At 45.0% G+C, this 20,961-nt stretch overlaps 1 protein-coding gene and 1 long non-coding RNA gene across 7 annotated transcripts in view; one reads left to right on the forward strand and one right to left on the reverse strand.

Annotated features, from left to right (window-relative positions):
* The window catches only part of Prickle2 (prickle planar cell polarity protein 2), a 335,444-nt gene that overhangs the window by 32,867 nt on the left and 281,616 nt on the right, over positions 1 to 20,961 (reverse strand). For all 6 annotated transcript variants that reach the window (XM_006506106.4, NM_001081146.2, NM_001134461.1 and 3 more), the window contains 4 exons: positions 18,574 to 18,711; positions 16,386 to 16,589; positions 12,979 to 13,165; positions 7,000 to 7,875 (listed from right to left, as the gene is read on the reverse strand). In XM_006506106.4, coding sequence (XP_006506169.1) covers positions 7,000 to 7,875; positions 12,979 to 13,165; positions 16,386 to 16,589; positions 18,574 to 18,711 — 1,405 coding nt within the window. The remainder of the gene's footprint in view (positions 1 to 6,999; positions 7,876 to 12,978; positions 13,166 to 16,385; positions 16,590 to 18,573; positions 18,712 to 20,961) is intronic.
* Positions 783 to 20,929, forward strand: Gm38862. Its single transcript, XR_869273.2, has 4 exons — positions 783 to 2,349; positions 8,503 to 8,543; positions 18,079 to 18,855; positions 18,985 to 20,929. It is a non-coding gene; the product is annotated as a predicted gene, 38862 (long non-coding RNA).

Consider the following 20,961-nt stretch of genomic DNA (forward strand, 5'->3'; position numbering starts at 1 on the left):
AAATCTCACCTGGATTCTTACTAGTGCTTCACAAGTCAATCTTCCTCTGGCTCTAGGACCCATTCCCTGCGTCAATGCAAACCTCTGCCCATTTTTTATTCCTAGCACACTACCCTGGCCTTACTCTTATTTTGAGCTTTACTCTGGTTATATCATGGACATAATCTTATATCTGGAGTCTGGGCTTCCTCCTAGACTTCCTCTGAGGTCACACTGGCTCATCGCTAGTTACATGCTCATAAAACTGCTATTGGCCATCTTGTCAAGGTGTAGAGCAGATGATGTCTCCTTGCTCCCTTCTTGGCATGACATTTTAAGGGCTATCCATGCCCCTTGGAGGTCTATGCCCTTAAATTAGCCCCAAATGGCTCAGACCAATTCTGTTCTTGCCCTCTTTACTAGGCTTATGACTGTGCTCCATCCAGCCACAAAGTCTTTCTTTAGTTCATACTTTCCATATCCTTCTACCACAGGGCCTTTGCACATGCTATTCTTCACACTGCTTACAGCCCTACCCTTATTGTATCTTTTTTACAGGATGCCCTCCCTGATTACCCACCCACACCACTATTCCTCCTCTGCACACCTCCTTAGCCCCATGCTTACCACCTGCAACTTTATACTGCTCACTTGAATGGTTACTTTCAGCTTCACTAGATTATGGATACAGGCAGAGAAGGTCCAGGATTACTTTAGCTTAGTTTTACATCCTTAGCAATACACACGAGCAGTTGTCCCTACTAATGCTAGCAGCCACTGATGTCCTATACATACTTGCAGAGTGCTGGGCACTGTTCTAGATTCTTTACAGGAATTAATTCAATTTCCATAGCAATTCTGACATTACAACTTAGAGATGAGGACACTGAAGCAAGACTAGGTAAGCCAGCCTGTGACTTCAGCGGACTGTTTATAGTCTGTGCTCTCATTCAGCCAGCTGTAATTCACAGAGCAGGCACTCAAGTCATATATGCTGAATGGATGAGAGGGGTAATGAAGTAGCCATTTTCTCTTTGCCCAATTCCATGCACCTAGATGGTCCCACTAGCTCGGGCTCTTGCTCCTCTAACCACCTCCTGTAGAAAATAGTTACTCCTTGAGGACCATTCTCAGCCATATACTTCTTCATCAGAATCCTTCAAAAGGAACCATTTCATAGCCTATAGATGTCCAGTAGTAATTAATGGCTTCTGACAGAGGTCTCCAGTCCCAGCTCCATCTCTGCCACACATTTGGGCCCAATGTGGAACTTAGCCCTTGACCCCTAACTTGTAGCAATGACCTTATTCCATTATCTCATTTGTGATTCTTGCCTGGGCACCAACTCCCTGGACCATTTGTCCTGATCTCCCTTGTCTTCCTAAGGCTGACCAATCTTGGCACATCATCGCTCACCCCTCTGCCTTGGCTTTATTGCGTGCTTATGCTCCCGTGCTTCATTTCCAGAGTCAGACTGACAGACACAAAACAGCTTGAGGGAGCCTCGTTCCTTCAGATAAAATCTCTGTGCAAATCCTTTGGCTGTGATCACAGCCCTTCTTGTGAGGACTTGCATCAGCACTCTGCCACGCCTGGGTTCAAGTCTTTGCCACTTTAGAACTTAGACGAAAGAAAGAGAAACTTCTAATTGCCTATGCCTTGAGTGTCAGCAACTGACAACCTCTATGAACATCGGTGTCCGCATCTGTGAAATGGCTGTAGAGTGACTTTATTCTGAGGGCTGTGAGCTTTCAGAAGTATGATGCATGTTGGCTGCTTCGACGACCATTACCATTGTGAGCAGCTTCGCCTGCTATTTGGGCAGAGCAGGGTTAAGGAGCTTCATAACACTCTCACGTTGCTGTTTGCACGGTGGTAACTGTGCTTTCCTGAGTCAGTCGGCGGTAGCAGACAGCTAGGGCTATGTTTTCCATGGAGAAGGGCGTGCACACTCCCAGTTCTAAACAATCCGGGCAGTGCCAGGGCCCAGATCAGACGCTGGCAAGTGGCTGAGCTGAGCTTTTATAAAGATCTGTTCTAAAGAACAATGTTGTCCACAAAGGATCATGCCGTCTGCCAGATTAAACACTGAACTTGCTCAATAGCATGAGTTACCATCCTCAGAAGGAAAAATGTGTCCATTATCTTGAACCAAGCTTCAGAGGCATAATCAAAGGGGTTAGTGAGTTATGCCTGTAACCCAGTCTATGACTCTAAGGCTTAAAAATACATGGATGGTTTAGATCGTTGTCTCCTTAAAAGACTACTGAACGTTCTGGCAGACTTCAAATGCGTGACTGGGGATCAGCAAAGAGAAGACCAGCTCTCTTCATCTTTCAGAGCTGTATCTTCCGCGTGGGACTGTGTAAGGTAGGATCTTAAGCTGCGCTACAGGGAGGACCAGAAGGTGTGCATGTAATAGAGGACCAGAAGGTGTGCATGTAATAGAGGACCAGAAGGTGTGCATGTAATAGAGGACCAGAAGGTGTGCATGTAATAGAGGACCAGAAGGTGTGCATGTAATAGAGGACCAGAAGGTGTGCATGTAATAGAGGACCAGAAGGTGTGCATGTAATAGAGGACCAGAAGGTGTGCATGTAATAGAGGACCAGAAGGTGTGCATGTAATAGAGGACCAGAAGGTGTGCATGTAATAGAGCTGCAGTTTTTCTACCTTGCTGTCATGTCTGATGGTCCCATGGAAAAATCAAGGGCACAAAACTACGCTCTTTAATCCCTGTTTTCCATGTCGCTCTCTGCTTCTTGGGGAAAGATGAGGCCACAGGGACATTTCTACAACAAACCCACACACTGGTGGACACCAGGAGAGGGGTACAACTGTGTCATTGTACAATGTGTTTTGGAGGAAAAGGAGCAATACAAACTTTCCAGTAAACATTACAGAGGGTCATATGTGTTTCTTGAATTTAACTGTACCTATAATTTAATGGTCACAAAATGCCACAAAGGAAGTATTAATAGTTATTAAATTCTAATTTCTAGGGGGAAAAAAAAAAGAGTCTTAGAGAGTTTAGTGACTTGTCTTAAAGCTGCAGGACTGCTCAGCAATGAAGTGGAGTTAGGTGTGGTTGCAGAATCCCAGCTGCTCAGGAGGCTGAGGCAGGAGGATTACAATCAAGCCCTGCCTCAAATAATCAGTGACAAGAAACAGTGGGCGGGGCACAGCTCAGTGGTAGAGCACTTGCTGTGCAGGTGTGAGGCCCTGGGCTCAATCCCTAGTCAGTCTTTTAAAGATAAGCAAACAGAAGACCTGAACCTAGAGACCATCAGAGATGTAGCTCAGTGGGTAGAGCGTGTTCCCAAAGCCCTCAGTTCAGTGCCCAGCACCTCATAAACTAGATGTGGGAGCATACGTCTGTGATTCCAGCAACAGGAGGCAGGAGAGTCAGAAGCTGAAGGTCATTCGCAGCTATATAATGAGTTTAAGGTCAGCCTGGGATAACGAGACCCTGTCTAAGAAAGATAGATAAATAAATAAATAAATAAATAAATAAATAAATAAATTTTAAGGAAAAATAACATCAGCACCATAAATTCCCAAACTACTAATTTAAACTAGTGGCTGAAAATCCATAAAACCAAGGCCTGTCTAAGAGCCCCCAGAGGCTGGCAGTGGGATTATCCTGCCCCTCCCCCCTCTGCCCATCCCCCGCCACACACCACACTCCTTTCATCTAGCAGGACTGCCATGAGCCTCATGCAGCTAATGCAGTTTAAATTAATGAAGAGGAAATGTAAATGGCAGCCTGCTGCTGCTGCACTTGAGATGGCGCATCTTGGCTGTCAACTTGACTGAGCCTGGAATTAACTGAAACTCTGCTGCCGGGCACTGAGAGATTTCTTCATCAGATTATTTGAAGTAGGAAGTCTCACTCTGAGTCCCGGTGGCGTGTTCTGGAGGATGCTCAGATGAAAGGATGTGGAAGAAGGGAGCTTTGCTATTTCCCTCCTTGCCTCACCTTCAGTTCATCTGTCCTGTCGCCGGGACATTCTTTCGCAAGTACTACAACCGGTTTCTTTGGGAATGAGACATAGACTGAAGACCAGCAGCTGTCCAGGAATCCTTCAGGCCTTCAGCACCAGGTCGGGACTGCTTAGACATCCAGCCTTATGGACTGAACAGCTACTGGATTCTGCCTTTCCAGTGTGAGACAGTCATGGTTGGACTACCTGAACTACATCCTTTAAGCTAGTCTGATAACTCTCTACACCCTTCCTCGTATGTATGTATGTGTGTGTATGTATGTATGTATGTATGTATGCATGTATGTATGTATGTCAATTCTGTTCCTTAAGGGAACCCTGATTAATACAGCATTTATATCTTACGTGTAGACCAATGGCCTGTGATGTTACTAATTAATCTTAATCTAATTTGAACAGTTACATGTGACTATTCGCTACTGTATTAGACAGTGCTGATATCTGGACACTTTGTTCTCAACCTCCTCACACATGGCTCAGTGCTTCCTTTCAGAAATCAGAGGCAGAGGGACACTGTCTACCGTGATCCTCTGAGAATCATGGGAGTTAACACCCCATCACCCCTATCTTAGGAGTGGAGACTGTGTTCTTTCTTTTTTGACCTTTCCCAGATTCCTATTTTGACCCCTGATTTCCTCATAAGGTCCCCTAATGTGAGACAGTTTTTGTCACAACAGACAATCCCAGAACATTTGTTCTAAGATAAACAACACACATCATAACAGCAAGGAGCTGGGAGAAACCCCAGATTCTAGCTAGATTCCTGGGCTCCACCTCTGCCGAGCTGTGCTACAGAGGGCCTGGGAGGAGGCTGAAGAACACACATCGTAATCACACGTCCCCGGTCTCAGATGTGGAAGCACATATTTACCTATCGTCCTCTTGAATAATTACAGCACACGGATGCTTCCAGGCACTCCTCACTGTACTGACTGCTCATTTCTACAATGTCAGGGAAGATGCTTAATAACCAAAGTCCCCCCCCCCCCTTTTTTTTTCTAGCTGAAATACAGGAGCGGGTCCGGGGAGGGGGCAAGAATAGCTGAGCTCTGTCTTATGGGACAAGTGGGAACACAGTAAAAGCCTTTGAGGAGGGATAAAAGGTACAACTCCTTGTATAGACAGCCCATCACTCAGGCTTCGGTTTGTCTAGGAGGGAGTTTAAATGGATCCTGCATCTTTAAAAATCTGTTATTAACTGCTATGAAGGATCTAATCAAGTGGGGCTCATAGGGTGGTAGCAGCAACTGGATTAAGAAAAAGCATGGCTCTGAAGTTAAGGGCAGCTCCTTGTCCCATCTCTAAAACACTTGGGTCAACAGCTAGTCTTGGATGGATGGGAGGGATCATGTAGGCCCTACTTCTTTCTCCCTGCTCAATCATTGGCTACTGATGGAGATAGATGGATGGAGAATCATCTCTAGATATGTATCCTGTTATCTAGATGTGTAGCTATTAGACGTGGACCTGCCAGGCTCCACTGGATAATTCTATTCTCATGGTCACTCAGACAATCCTGCTTAACACTCAGTGGATCCCAAAATAAAACAAAAAAGATGCAAACATGGAAAAGGGACCTATAGGGAGGAGGGAAGTTAGCAGGAGTGGGAGGGAGATGAGAAATTGGGGCATGAGAGTCATCAGAATACACTATACACATGTATGAAATTGTCAAAGGGCAAATTTAATTAATTTAAAAAAGCTGGGTAATTCTCAAGCCCTCAGGTTCTGATTTTCCAACTCATAAATAAGAAAAATAATGTTTTCCTTGCCATGTTGTGACAATTAAATTAATAGCTAATATTTGTGTTGTGCTCAGAACAATGGCTGGCATGTGGTATGGTTGGTGTGTGGTAAGAACTGTGTGTGTTAGCTAAAATATTTATCTTTCTGACAACTAGTAGCTGCGGCAGAGCCCATCAGATGGCACTGACAGAGTTTACCACTTATATCCACAGTCTAAGTACGCCTAACCCATGGCCTACAAGGCTTCATGAACCCCAGGATAGCTGTGAATGTGGCTTTATACATTGGTAGATGCCATTATGTTGCAAGGTCAAAATGTTGTAGACTCCCCCCACCCCCACATCTTTGAGTGTAGGACCAGCTGTGAAGGTACACTCATGACACTGTTTTTTTTTTTTTTTTGCTAGTAGAGGGGCAGGCATTCAGTACATCCTACAGCATTCTTATTGAGCTGCAGACTAACACGTGCCTCTGCTGCGCTTGACTGAAACACTCTATAGACAAGTGACTCACCAGCTGAGTCTCAGACAGCACTCTGGCTGGTTTATACATCCTGATGAATAAGACAAGCACACAGAACAGGCACTTGGATAGTAAAACCATGGTCATCTCATGCAACGGTCTTAGCTCTACAGCCACCTGGAAAACTGTTGTAGACAGTATCCTGAGATGGTCTCCCTCCCTTCTGTCCATTTTAATCAGCCTGCTTCCTCATCTGTTTATATATGTTTTACATATTTATTTGAGATACTGGGGTTCAGAAAACTCTTGGAAACTGGGTTCCTCAAGCAACACCAGTCTGGGGCACTTACATTCCCAGTTGTGTGGTGAATACCACCACAACGTTTCCCACGAATGCTGCTGGCTGGCATGACTTCTTACCCATGGCCACACCTTATATATCCTCCACCCCCATACACAGACATTACTTCTCTCTAGTAGTCCAAAGGCAATGATGGTGGGCATGGTAGGATGACACATCAGTCTGAATGTCACCAGAAGAAACTGACTTGCCACATGAGCTCTAGAGTTCCATGAGGTAAGCTGAAGCCAGACCCCAGAGAAGATACCATTCCTCACTTGGCTCCTCCCCTTCTACTGGTAGTATCTGCCTACCTTTAAGCCTCGCCATATATCCCAGGCATCCAGACTTTGGACTCAGGCTTTCTCTATATCCCATCAAAGACAGAAGCTATCTGACACTTCCTCAGCTGCCAGTTGGAGGAGGCCATTGTATAGAAAGATACTGACATACTCAAGCCCAGCCTACCTGTTGCATTTGACAGGGCCAGTGATTCCATAGAGCCACGAGGAGTCTGTTCCGTGGGTGTCATGTCTTCTGTGTATTTCAGGGAACTGAGTGGACGACGGGGCCGGCACTGCTGAGTAGATATGCCACCTTCTTCCTCCTCCTCTTCCTCCTCATACTTGGGAACTGGGATGCTGCCTCGGGTTTCATTAAAGCTTTGGCTGGACATATCACTGTAGCTCTCCTGGGACATCAGCCTCCCCGGGTAATAGTCCTCACGGCATTCCTGGATAAAGCTGCCTCCATGCCCCTTCAGGGCCATTGATGAGCTTCTCTTAGGGTTGCTGAAGTGCTTGGCCCACATGTCAGGCTGGGCTCCTGCTCCCTGCCCTCCTGGACTGTAGGACGTTCTGATGTTGCACTGGCTGAGAAGCTGCAAAGGACTCTGGGATTGGTTCTGCTCCATCTTATTCCCATAATGAAAGGGCTCTTCCCGGCTCCTCCAAATGGGGTCCCGGTTGAGGCTGGGCGTCTGGCTGGACAGACTGAGGAGATCCATCTGCACTGACAGGGGGTCCACATCAGCTGAGAGCCGGTTAGAACTCACCTGCAGCTGGCTGTGCTGGTTCAGCATGGCTTCCTCTGTCTTGCCCTTGTTCTTGCCGATTTTGGCACTGCGGCGAGACTCCTTGGCTCTGGCGTTCTGGAAGGCGGAGTCAGATGAATCAGAGCCATTGGGGTCCTCCCCAGCACTACAGGCCCGTGAGCAGAATATCTGGCCTTGCTTTGGGAGGAATGGCCGTCCCAGAAGAGACTTCTTACAATGAGCACAGCAGAAACAGGTCTCTGTAGCATGCCAGTGTTGGCCGTCGTAGGTCATTTGACCTTGGTCAATTCCTGGGAAGCAAGAAACAGAAAGGAGGCTGAGGAGCTGGCTGAGCACCACAATACCACAAGAAACATCACACCACAAAAGACACTAGGCCAGTCGCTCCTCCATCAGGCCCAGTACAATCAGTGTCCACGCTCTGTTACAACATAGTCTACTAGTCAGCAGACTTCCCAACTTCCCTTGCTAGCAGCATGGAGAATCTAGATCAGAAGAGCTTAGCCCTGAATTTTGCCAGAGATATATTTTCCCCAAATAGCAACAGAAGTTGAACATCCCTAATCGAAAAATCCCAACTCAAAATGCTTCAAAAGCCAAAACTTTGGTGTCAACAAGACGCTGCAAGCAGAAAATTCTCTATAATAAAACTGCTTCGTACATAAAAAGTATTTAAGATGGCAATAAAAATATCTTGAGATTATATGCATAAGCTCTATAGGAAATATAAATGAGTTTCATGTTTAGACTCAGATCCTATCCCTCACGCGCCTCATTATAGAATGCATGGTTCTAAAAGCAGAACTAATTCTGCCTCCAAACACGTTAGCTAAGGGATAGTCCACTTATGAGAATACTAATCTGATGAAACTCTTGATTGTATGAGGTGAGTTCCTACCATTATTTCTGTTTTCCAGATGAGGAGATGGAGACACAGAAGGTTGCTGACGTGCCTAAGGTAATCTAATCAGGCATCAGAGACCAGATCTGTCCGCAGAACTCTTACTCTGAACCGCTATAACAGTTTTGTCTTCTTTACTCTACTCGGTAGCTCATGAGCTGTCTCAAGAACCTTCTTGGCCACAGCTGATGGCAGCCTTGGCTGCTTCTCCACCTTTTCTTATAGTATTTATACTTCCTTACATTATGCCATCATATGTATGTACAGGTTTATTACTTATCTCTTTCACAGAAAGTGGTGTTCTATGGAGACAGGGTCAGAAGTTTCCATGGTATCTCCAGGACCTGTGTAATAGGGGTTTTTCTTACTAATAGTAGGTAGAAAGATGAACTGTATCACCACTCATTGTCAATCAAAGGGCAGTTACTGAAGCAGGTTGTTGGATGCGGTAGTGTATCTGTTTCTCCCTCAAACTCTATGCTCAGTTCCTAACACCTACCATGCTTGCAAGAAGTAGGATCATTGGCGAGCTACTTAGATCATGAAGGTTCTGCCCATATGAGTGAATTAATATTCTTATGAAAGAGACCCAAGGGAGCTTGTTCATCCTCTCTGCCATTTGAAGACACAGCAAGTGGTCAGCTCTGAGCCTGAAAGTGGATCTTCTCAGACACCAAATATGCCAGGTCCTTTATGGTGGCCTTCACATCCTCTAGAACTATAAGAAATGTTTCTACTGTCTAGAAACTGCCCAGTCTGTGGTCCTGAATAGACAAGATCAGTGGAAAGGAAACATAGTGGGCTTCAACTCTCAGTGGGGAAAATCCTGCTGGCTCTCTGTAAGGAAAGACCATGGGTGTATAAGATGATGACATCCCCATTGGTGAACACTCTTCACCTACTGTCATCAGGAAAGGAAGAGACACAGTTCCTCCAGGGCAGGACTCTGCTGCACAGAATCCCCATGGTCCTATGTGCTAGGAACCTCCCACATTTCTTTTTTCTGCTCTTGTTTCTCACTATTTCCTCTGCCCCTTTTTTTGATGGAAAGAGAGTCCTGTCCCAGGGGATGCCATTCCTATGCCAAGCATTAGCTTGGGGCATTGGGGCACCTTTGGAACAAAACCTTGGGTAGTAGTCAACAGTATCTCTTAGTCCTGGGGTCTGATCTAGAGATGGCTCATGACCAGGGCAATGAGAGGGTCACTTAGGGCTTCTGAGGGTGATATAATAGGCTATAAGCAGGCAGTCCCTGCTCCAGGGACAGCCTATTAGACTAGAGACCCATGGACAAGAACAGATCTCATAAGACTGTCAATGCATGATGATAAAGGTCTCTTCAGAAAGACAGCACAAAAATGAACAGTCACTTTTAGTAGCCAGAATGTTACGAGGGGTAAGCAAGAATTGATGGAGAAAGAATTTCTGGATCTTTAGTGCTGTTAGAAACAGCTTATCTCTAGCTGGCTCTGGCTTTGCCTCTGTCCAGGTATAGGCAAGAAAGAGGCAAATTCTTCTTTTACTAGATTTTCTCCAAAGTGGGGAAGGAAGTGTCTCTTCCCTTAGGCACCAATCCCTAGGACAGCAAGAGGGGGACTTTGTGAGGACAATTGCTGTTTCAGGGCAACTCCAATTGAGAGGGCCACTGTGAGACAAGAGCTGTTTCAGGGCAACTCCAATTGAGAGGGCCACTGTGAGACTCTACTCTACCCTTAGACCATCAGCATTCTCAGGTATATTGAGGAAGGAAAGCTGGGGTGGGGCTGGAAATAGAAATCTCTAGGCTGGAGCTCCAGCTAATGCTCCTGCCTAGGCCTTTGGGAGAAGCAGTGGGCTGTACAGGGATGCAGAGATATGTACAGAGAGTGGGGCCAATTCAGCTCCACCACTTGTGGGGGGTGGGGTGGGCTGTAAAACTGCCAAAGCCCATATGTTGGGGTTGAATCTTAGTTCTGTGCTTTCTGTTGGTGTGGTGCCAGGCAAGTGGCTTCACTTCTAAGCTTTGCTTTCCTCGGGGGAGGCACAGGGGATGAACTTATGTTGTTGTGAGTGACTATGTAGAGAGCTTAGTCCCAAGCTATTGAAATTGTCTTTCCTTCAGTTTGATTAGGTCTAAAAGCCTAGTTTCTTCTTTGCAGGAGGCCACTGTCTAGATGCTGTCCAAAAGCAACCCCTGAGACTGTATAGCCTTCTCTTTCCTCCTCTGCAGTTTTCCTTCTGTGTCAAGAGTCCCGAGAGCTCATTTTGGTATCTCCAGCTGCCTGGGATCGTTGACTACAGGCAGTTACTTAGTGTGGCATCCCCACAGCTGAATCCTTGCCCCTCTCCACCAGAGAACTTGGAAGGGTGGGTCCTTTGCCCTGTCCACCACTATGCTGCAAGGGAATGTGCTCAGAGGTATCAGAGGAAGGCCAGGCTTTCTGGGATAGGGCCTCACAGGACAGCATGGGGAGAGGTGGGAGTGAGGGGGAGGCAGATTACAAAGCAACCCAGCAGGCAGCTGAACATTGCCTCTGATAAACATCATCAATGTGAGATGGCGCTCTGAACTACTCCTGAACTCCAAACATCTGGAAAAGGGCTCTGTGTTCAACATCTAAGCATGCCTTCTTAAAAAATCTCCCCTCTAAGCCCTTTAAGCACTTCTCTAAAGGAGCACGCATCTGCAGCCACCACAGCCTCATCTGTTTATAAGACTGTTTACTCTGCTACGCACAAGCAAGAGTCCTGTTGCCTTGGTAACGACTGCCTGATGTAGGATCTGCTCTGAGCAGCTGCATAAATATGGAATATTTGTACAGTATGGTCAGAAGTGTGACATCAAAGACTGGGGTATACATGATACACACAACAGGATCTTGCTGCCCTAGAGAAATTATGTTTTGCAGAAAAGTAGCCTTTAAAAACTCAGGGACAGCAACTTAACTATAGCAGCAGACGGACTGCAGGCAGGGAAATGTGGATGGATGCCTTTTATGGATTCAGGAGGGAAGGGGGGATGCCAATAAAAGCTGTGGACAGCTGAACGAAGACAGAAGACAGAGAGAGGGGCCATTTGAGGTACACATGAGCTAGTCATAAACGAACTTTTCTCTTCTAAACTTCTGGGAGAAAACTGCAAATAGCCATTTGTGGCAAGGCTCATGGCCTCTATGGAAGGGAAAGGATGCAAAAAAGCTACGGAAAAGGTAGCATCGATGCTGTGGGTCAAGCAGCACTGTGGGTAAGTCCTGACCAGCAGACTTAAACCTACGCATTAACAACCTGGGACCGATACATGGCACTGCTGTTTCTGCTATGGTCCCACCCACTCCTCTGCCTTATATGTCTAGTCACAAGTCCTAATTCAAAGCACCAAAGAACATCAGCATGTCTGGCTGTGACAATCCTGTAAACAGAAAGGTTTCCGGGTACCTTGTCAAGGGGCCATATAGTGAGATGAAGGGAACGTGGGAGAAAGGGTCTTGCCATCATTTAAGTCCTGAAGGCAACGTTAAGACTATCATTTCTGATGAATCCCATGGAGAAGGCCGTTTCTTTTGGATTCTTATAAAAGATAATTGGAGGGGAAATGGAGTCGTACATGGAGGGTCCCCACATCTCCTCACTGAAGGTATGACACTGGCAGCTTCCAAATGGCTCCTTGGAGTTTTATGACCAGAGAAAGGTCACACTATGACCACAGACATTTGTCCATAGACAAATTCTTAAAACATTTCTTAAACAGTATGGCATTCCCGAGATGCCAGAAAAGGCAAGGCAAAAGCCTGTCTGATGAACAGGCTGAAGGGCTGAACAAATTGGGATGATTCTCATCGCCTCCAGTCTGTCACAAACTGGAAGCACACAGCTTGTGGACTGTTTGCTTCTTCTCTGCCTTTGGCTTAGCTCACTGTTGTTTCGTTTCTAGAAGGCACACTTGCTGGAAAGCCAGTGACCATCCTTCTTTACCAAAGGGTCCCACACCCCATTCTTCCCTTTGCCCATTCCCAGTCTTGTCCAAAAGGTCATTGGGGGATGTGTTTTCTCCCCTCGTTTCCTTTCGGGGCTTCACACTTTTCCTAGAGCATGGAAGAGTATACCAAGCCAGGACTAATAAGATTCCACCCAGAGGAGCTGACTAGGAGATTGGTATAGTCAATTTCTTCCTCCTTTTGCGAATACAAGTGTTAAGGTATGTAAAATGTAAGCTGTAAGGCATAACTTGAGAAGCATCCCAATCACCACGTGATCGCTTGCTCCCGAAAGATGCCAAGAGAAGGCAAACTGAGCTGACACAGGAGAACAACAAAACAGCAGGCATTGTTTAACCCTTCATCCACCTCTACCTGAAATAAACACTCTGGCTTTTCTAGTAAAATGAGTGAAGAGATTCCTTTTCACTTAAGCTAGTAAAAGTTGGCTTTTTATTAATTGTAACCAAGGGGATTCGAACCGTGGCATGTTGAGGCCACCTGGGAAGGATCAAGCTAAGCGCCAAGCACAACCTTACCTATATGTTGGGCACAGGTATCACAATATTCTGCATACAGGGACTCAAAGCAGTGGCAGCAGTAGGGTCTTCCCTCCTTCATGATGTAGCGCTGGCCCCCCAGCACTGTCTCACACTCAAAGCAGCAGAAATGTCTCATGTGCCAGTGTCGTCCCTCAGCCTCTGTGCACTCGTCTGCAAAGATGATCTGGAGACAGGAAGCCATCAGGTCAGTGTGTAAGACACCATGAGCCCACCGTGGAGGAAGTTACAAAGCCCCAAACTAAAGAGGCAGAAAGCAGGGTGACCCACAGATTATCAAACAACATCGCATCTATGCAAGCTTATTCCTCATATGTACAAGCTCCACAACTTCATCTTCCTGAAGCACAATTAATTTGGTTCCACATTTTAGTGGAGAGCTAATGGTCTACCATAGGGCAAAATGAAAAATAGCTCATATATTTGGCTGATGCATAGTGTTCTCTAAAGTGGGAAATGCCATAGAATCCTTGGAACTCTCTTCTTTTTCTTCTTGAAACCATTTATTCATGACAGTAATCTTTAGCTAAGGAAAGTGACTGTTTCCTCCAGTGGCCAGTTGGGCAGCTGGCCATGGTCTTCACCACGCCCCAGTACCTCGGAATCGGTCACCTTCATGTCTAACACTCTCCCCACCCTGAGATGTTTTAGGTTTTGACAGGTCAGGGTTGTTTTCAACTTCAAAGCATGTATGTCAAAATTTATTATAATCCTATAATCATCCGTTTAGTGTGGTACTGCCCCAAAACCTAACAAACAGATAAACTCTCTGAATTGAGAGATCAAGAATTGTGGGTGTGCATGTATGTGTACATGTGTGCACATGAGTGCATACGCATGTGTGTATGTGTGTGTATGCATGGTACTTGGTTGTCAAAAGTTGTGTTCAGACTACACTATGGTAGAAGAATAGTCTTCAGCAAATACGGCTGCAATGATCAGAAGTCTTATGTAATAGAATCAGTTGGATCCCTACCTCTCAACATTAACAAAAATTAACTGAAAGGGGATCAATGACCTAACAGGAAAAAAAAGGAATAAAATTCTTTTAAAAAGCTATAATTATACATCTTCTTGATCTTGGACAAGGCAATTGTTTTGTAGATATGGAAACACAACTGCATATAACATATGTAAATAACAGGTCAGGTGGACTTCATCAAAATTAAAAATTTCTATGCTTCAAAAGATATCAATAAGAAAGTAAAAAATACAGACAGAGAACAAGAAGACCAGATTTGTGAACCATGTACCTGATAACAGACTTGTATCCAGATCCTATAAACACCCTCACAAGTAGTAAAAAAAAAAAAAAAAAAAAAAAAATTAATCTAACTGCAAAAAATGATCAAAGGCTTTCAGATTTATAGTTTTCCATCCCAAAATGAATAAATGCATAGACAAAAATATTTAAAAGGTACCAACATTATTAGTGATTAGAAATTTATAAATTCAGATAGCTTTGTGGTATCATTTTATATCTAGTAGGATGGCTATAATAAAAAAGAATACAATTACAGGAACTAAAGAGAACATGTGGGAACTGGAATTGCCTTCTGATAGTGAGAGAGAAAGCAGGCAGCTGTTTTAGAAGATAATTTCACCTTCTCTCAAAATCGAGGCTTAGAGTTGTCATGAGAAGCATTTGAAATGTAAACTTCATGTGTACCTAGAAACTTACACATGAATGTTCCTAAGTAGCGTGCTCCATCACAGTTAAAAGCAAAAACAAATAACCCTCAGTTACTAAATGGCTATGCCAAATGCTACATATTCATAAAACTGTTCATGTAGATTCATTTAATTACTCAGCCACAAGAAGGAATGAAGAGCTAATATTTGCTATAACATAAATTAACTATCAAAACACTGTGCTAGGTGGTAGCAGCCGGATACGAAAGGAAACATTACATAATACTATTCATTTGAGATGTCTAGCATTCTTGAATCCAGAGACAGGGACAAAGCTGGGAAAAAGGGTTAAGAGGAAGAGAATGGTATCTAGTGGATATAGGTTACTGACTTTTTGGTTGCTGAACACGATTCAGGATCAGGAAGTAGAGATACTTGTTCAGCTTCATGAATGTGCACTTGTGTGTCTGAGCCCGAAGGCGAAAAGACTGCCTCAAGTTCCCAGAGTTTGGCTCATATCCAGTTTTCTAGCAAGGGCTGGAGAGTTGAGCACTTCAACCTTACCATCAGAATCTACATAAGTAAAGGCTCGCCAAATCTCTAGAAAAGTGGACCCCCTCAGGCAGTTCGTAAGAGACAAATATCCTTGTCCTGGTGGATCTGACAGACACAGAGAATGCTGCTTCCAGATCTCGATTTATAAGCTCAGCCCGAAGCACAGAGCTACTCTGTGAATTGGAGTCCCCTGTCTAAGACTTTCCTCTAAATGGTTCCTATAAGGGGTCAGGTTTAGAACACTCTTCTTTCTATTCCCAGCTTCTACAGTGAAGGCAAGCTTTCTGCTCTGGTGTGCCATGGTTACTTGCTACTTGGGTATGCTTCTAGTAGGGAAAAATTGCCAAGCAGGAGCCTTGTATGCCATTCTGATTTCTTAGGACAAGGCTTTCAAAGACCTGTAGTGGCAGGGGTGGAAGGATCCAGATAGGTATCCATTGACTTCTAAAGCTTTTGTGGGAGAAAACCCAAATACTACCACCCACTTTATTCTCCTCTCTAGACAGTTTTTTTTCCTAGAGAATCTTCTAGAAGTGGATCTCTATTTCAAATGTGGACTTTCCAGATTTTTAGCTGAAATCTAAAGTTATTCAAAGACTTCTGCATGCATGCATGCATGCATGCATGCATGTATGTATGTACGTATTGTGTATATGTCTATATGTTTAATTATAAGAGATCTTGTACCAGTTACATGCCATTTGAAAATTTCAGTGGCTGTACCATGTGTCCTCCCCTTACTCTATTCCTACACAGGAGTCTCTGAATCCATCATGATGAGTATGGTCAGCCAGATCCACTGTGACTGGGGCATGGGTGATGTTTCTTTCTGAAAAGGGTAACATAAGTGAGTAGAGTCACCTATGGCTGCCTCCCTGTGTAGGAAGTTAAAGGTCATGAGCATACATATGCAGCATAGGGATGGTGGGGAGGGGTGAAGACACTGGGGATGATCTATGGGAGATGTAAACGTGTGTGTGTACGTGCGTGTGTGTGTGTATGTGTGTGTGTGTGTGTGTGTGTGTGTGTGTGTGAGAGAGAGAGAGAGAGAGAGAGAGAGATAGAGAGAGAGAGAGACACAGAGAGAGACAGAGACACAGAGAGAGACAGAGGCAGAGATGACACTGAAGGTGTCACCCCTATCTTCCAGGAATATGCAGGAACAGTTAAAATATTCACACGTGGGCAGGGGCTCTAACCTCATCACAGGCTGCACAGCGTGGCTTCAGGCACTCTGCATGGTGCCTGCCACAGTAGATCTTCCCATCTTGGTAAAAGTAGATGAGGTCAACCAGAAGCTCATTGCAGACGGTGCATACGAAGCAGGGTGGATGCCAGCAGATGCCATGGCCAGCACGTGATGCAAACACAGCGATGTCGCCGCCCTTAATCTGCCCTCCGCACTGTGAGGGAAACAAACCGCAGCAGCATCAGCGGGAGCTCTCACAATAGTGAAAGAATGATCCAACTATTACCAACGGCTAGCTACTAGGGAGTTATATGGACACTAGTTAGTCCCTTGCTTTACATACCTGGTAGGGCAGATTCCTCTTGTTCTTTCCAGGAGCCCCTACCCCAGGGCCTAAGTAAGACAACTTGAGTAACAGAGAGTGAGAAACTTAAGGTGTGAGAGATGGATGCTCAGGATGGTAGTGTACAAGGGGATCAGCAGACATCAAGCCAACTTACAGAGCATGAAGCAGCTATTACATATCTCTTACATATCCCAAAGCACGTGCTGAGACACAGCCAAGTTAACATCATTAGGAGAGGCTACGGAGAGGGGGCTTGGCTGGGGCGAGGGCCTGCATTGCTGAATGAGAGGGGACTGGGTACATAAACCCATTTACTCTTAAATAGCTTCTTCCTTTCAGGCATGCTTTTTAGCTCTCTTCTAGCATCTCTTCATATAATCTTGATTGAACAGCTCTACTCTTCAAGACCAGAGTATACAAAGCAGAAATGACAGATGACTCATGCTTACAGCTAGGGTTAGAATACAGTTATGTTCTGAGGGTCTTGGAGGAGAAGGAGGAGGAGTGGGCTTATAAAGATGCTCTCTGTTCATCATGGTATTGGTCATGAGGTCATGGCACGTGTCTAGCAGGATGGCTCACGTAGATGGATGGGCTCTACAGACAATGACTGGGGACTAAAAATGGTGCCTCCAAGCACTTCTCCCAGTGCAGATCTTGTATGATTTAGTATGATCCATAGAATGAGGGCACAGACTTGAGGAATGGTTTCTAGTAAGTTGTGTATGTGATACTACAACACAGAAGGCAACAACCCTCTCTTCCATGATTATGAAAGAACGACTAAAGTATCCACACACATAATCATATATAGTCTCAAGGACTCATTTCAAGGATAATGACCCATTGCCCCCTCACTGGTCAAGCAGTTTTGTGATTCATGACCAGATTTGTTCAGTTATTTCCTGTGAAATCTCAAAATGGAGTTCTAAAGACTACCCTACTCCTCTCAGATAGTCTCCAGCTTTCTCTCAACAAGCAGCGAGACTCTCACCCAGAGCTTGAGTTAGAAGATGCTGCACAGAAACTGGGAAGATTGAGAGAAGGGTAGGCAATGGTGGGCTTCCCTGGAAAGCAGGAATGGGAGGGAGGAGGGGTGAGGTTAGCCGCCTAGGCCCGTGACATGCCTTTCCTCTACCACACCCTAAGCTTGCTACAGCAGAGTAGGCAAAAGGTACATCTAGATCCTTCAACTCAGTGATGTCTTAAAGAGATGGCATGGGGTTTCTTAGACCCTCAAACTCAGACTAAGGTTAGGTGCCACCTCTCATATGGTCCCTTTAAAGGTCATCCATGCTGGGATGGTCCTGAATGAGAAACTGACTCATGGTCCAGATAACTAACTCTATTTTCAAAGGATGAAGCCATCACTCTGTGTGGTCCTTCCAATTGTTTATATGGCTCTCCATGAACTCTGCCTCGATCTGCCACGCCTGCCCTTTATGCCTCTGGATCCAGCCACAGGCCAGCTCACTGTTTCTTGTGCACAGGAGTTATCCTCCTGCCTTAAGGCAAGGTCTGCATGCTTCTTCCTCTGTACATCTCTGCATGCCTTTGCTCAAGAAACCACCTTCTCAGTGTGGTCTTTTTTGACCGTCTTGCTCACGGCTGCAGCCACCCTGCCTTCCTAGCCCTTCCTGCCCCCTTCCCTGCTGCAGTTTTCCTATTTTACTGATTTGGTTTTTGTCTGATGTCTTCCCCTGGTGCATACCTCTTTCATGAGGAAAACTAAGCTTTCATGTCTTATGCTCACTGCTGTATCTTCAAGGCCTAAAAGCAGGCTGAGCAGATAACAGGCATTTGATGCAGTCACTGTAGAATGAACCTCTTCCCTGTCCCGGTCCATCCTCACCTGTTCACAAATAGCTCCTGTCATGGTGACGGGGAAAGGCCTGACATTGCCTCGGCCCAGGTTCTCACGTTTCCTCTGGTTGCTGAACAGCTTCAGTTCCCTCTTCTCTTCCTCGTCCAGGGAGTTGCAATACCGAACCTGAACACATAGAGGGCGACAGCACAGAGGAGGCGTCATTGCTCCAGGGAAGTACTGGCATCCCCACCCAGGGCTCACAGAGACTCTGCTACTTGGTTTGATACTTGCTGAACGTTACCAAGTCCGCGCTTGGAGCTAACCAAGGTGAGCCAGCACCAAGAAGGGTGATAAGCAAATGGGCTTTCTAAAGGCTGTGAACTCTGGAGTTCATGCTTCAGGCAGGCTAGGTGTTTGAGAACTGCTCCTCACCCTTCACACTCTTCCCACATGCAGATCTAAGTCACCAAGAGTGGCTCAGAGACGACAACTTCTGGGAACATTCTACTTTCCAAGCTGTAAGGAGCAGAAGGTTTCCTGTGTCTACGGGAACGGCCCCCACAAAGAGGAATGGCTGCAACCTGGCTGTAGGCATGCACACATATATCATCTGGCCTCCGTCTCCCTTTGGGATGCAAGAATAGGTGGACTTTCGCCTGGATTTCTACTAGTGTGACAAATATGAGAGAGATTTCTTTCTTCTTTTTAAACCACAGAGTGTCAAAGAATTAAGGGAGGGTCAGTGAGGGTATACGTATCCAGAATCTGTCATTCTGTGCCACTGTTTATGCCCTTTGGTGATTGTGTCATAATCCTGAGCTATTGTTTATTGATGCTACTTTTAACTATGACTCACTTTTAGATGCATTTATTTAAAAGGAAGGTAGATTGCAGCTACACACAGGAAAATCAGTCACCCACAAAGATGGGTGACTCTGAGCCACTCTAAAAGCATAGAACAAAACCAGTTTCCCCCAGGTGACCACTGCATCTTCAGCAGATGTTAAAACTGATGTGCTTGCTTAAAATGGGAGAACAGAATGGGCTGCAGGGGCACTAGGATGCCTGCTAGGACCAGGCCGAGCGCTTCTCCTTATCCGATTATGGCAACACAAAGAGGAAATGTGATTTAAAAGGAAATAAAACTTTCATTACAGATTCAATGTCATATACTGCCATGTTCAACTCCTACCCCAAGTCATGCTTATACCTTCCTTTGGGATATGTGATCCTAAAGCTCTTCATGGTTTCTTCTGGAGTAATCTATATATTAGAAATGTTGGCTGAATTGCGCAGATAATCTTTCATAAAGACAATGACAGGAAGAGCTTTCGATGAGAGGACTGTTGTGTGCTAATCTGAAAGTCAGAACAGCTATGTCTGTTCAAATCGTGTTGTCTACATGAAAAGAGAACCATTAAGTCTTTGCTTCAGAGTCGATCTCTGTCTTCAGAAGCGGCCATGCCACCATGCCAAATGAATCAATCCTGTCTACTGGCTTTCATCGATCACATTGTACCAACATGGAGTCGTGATCCAAGTGATGTCTATTTAATGAAAGTACTTTTAAGTATAAACAGAATGAACCACTACAAGCATGGGACAGATCATTGTCTTCTCTCAAGTGATAGTTAAAAAAAAAAGTCTTCAGAGGAATGTTCCAGAAACCTAACAGCCCAGAAAACATGGTTTCACCAATGACATTTTATGGGCTTGCTTTAAAAACAGGCACACCCCTCCTGCTTGTAAAAACTTGCATTTTCACCTCCAGATTAGTTAACTGGGCATCCGGTTACAATGTTTGCTTTCATCTTTAAAGGAGCCAACTTTTGTGTATGTTTTATGAACTATGAAATAAGCAGCAGGAGAGAGAGAGAGATGCAGCTTTCTAGGGAGTCGCCTGAGTTTTTGAGATGTTGTCTCACTTATTCAGATTCATATATTTATTTCTGCAGTGAGGAGGATTAAGCCCAGGGCTTTGCACATGCTAGGCAAGGGCTGTGCTATGATCTACAGTCTCAGTTCCTCAGTAGTAGCGGCTCAGACTGTCTCTTTTGGGGCCAGCAAGATGGCTCAGTGGGTGGAGGTGCTTGCTGCGAAGCATAATGTTCTGAACCTGAGTTTGATCCTTCCACATGGTGGAAGGAGAGAGCCAATTCCCACAGATTGTTCTCTGACCTTCACATACATGCTGTATTATGTGTGTTTTACACACACACACACACCATAAAAATACAAAAACAAATTACTCCCTTTTATGTAAAAATGTCACCTGGGACTCAGGCCATGTATGTGATGAGTTGGTAGAAACTGGTATCCAGATCTCTACAGGGGTAATTTTTTTCTTTCAGTTTAAAATTAATTATACTTTTGTTTTAAATATAGAGCTAACTAGTGCAAATCTGTAAGATTCTTGATTCTTGAAACCAGATA

Source organism: Mus musculus, chromosome 6 (assembly GCF_000001635.26).
Source record: "Mus musculus strain C57BL/6J chromosome 6, GRCm38.p6 C57BL/6J".
Classification (NCBI taxonomy): domain Eukaryota; kingdom Metazoa; phylum Chordata; class Mammalia; order Rodentia; family Muridae; genus Mus; species Mus musculus.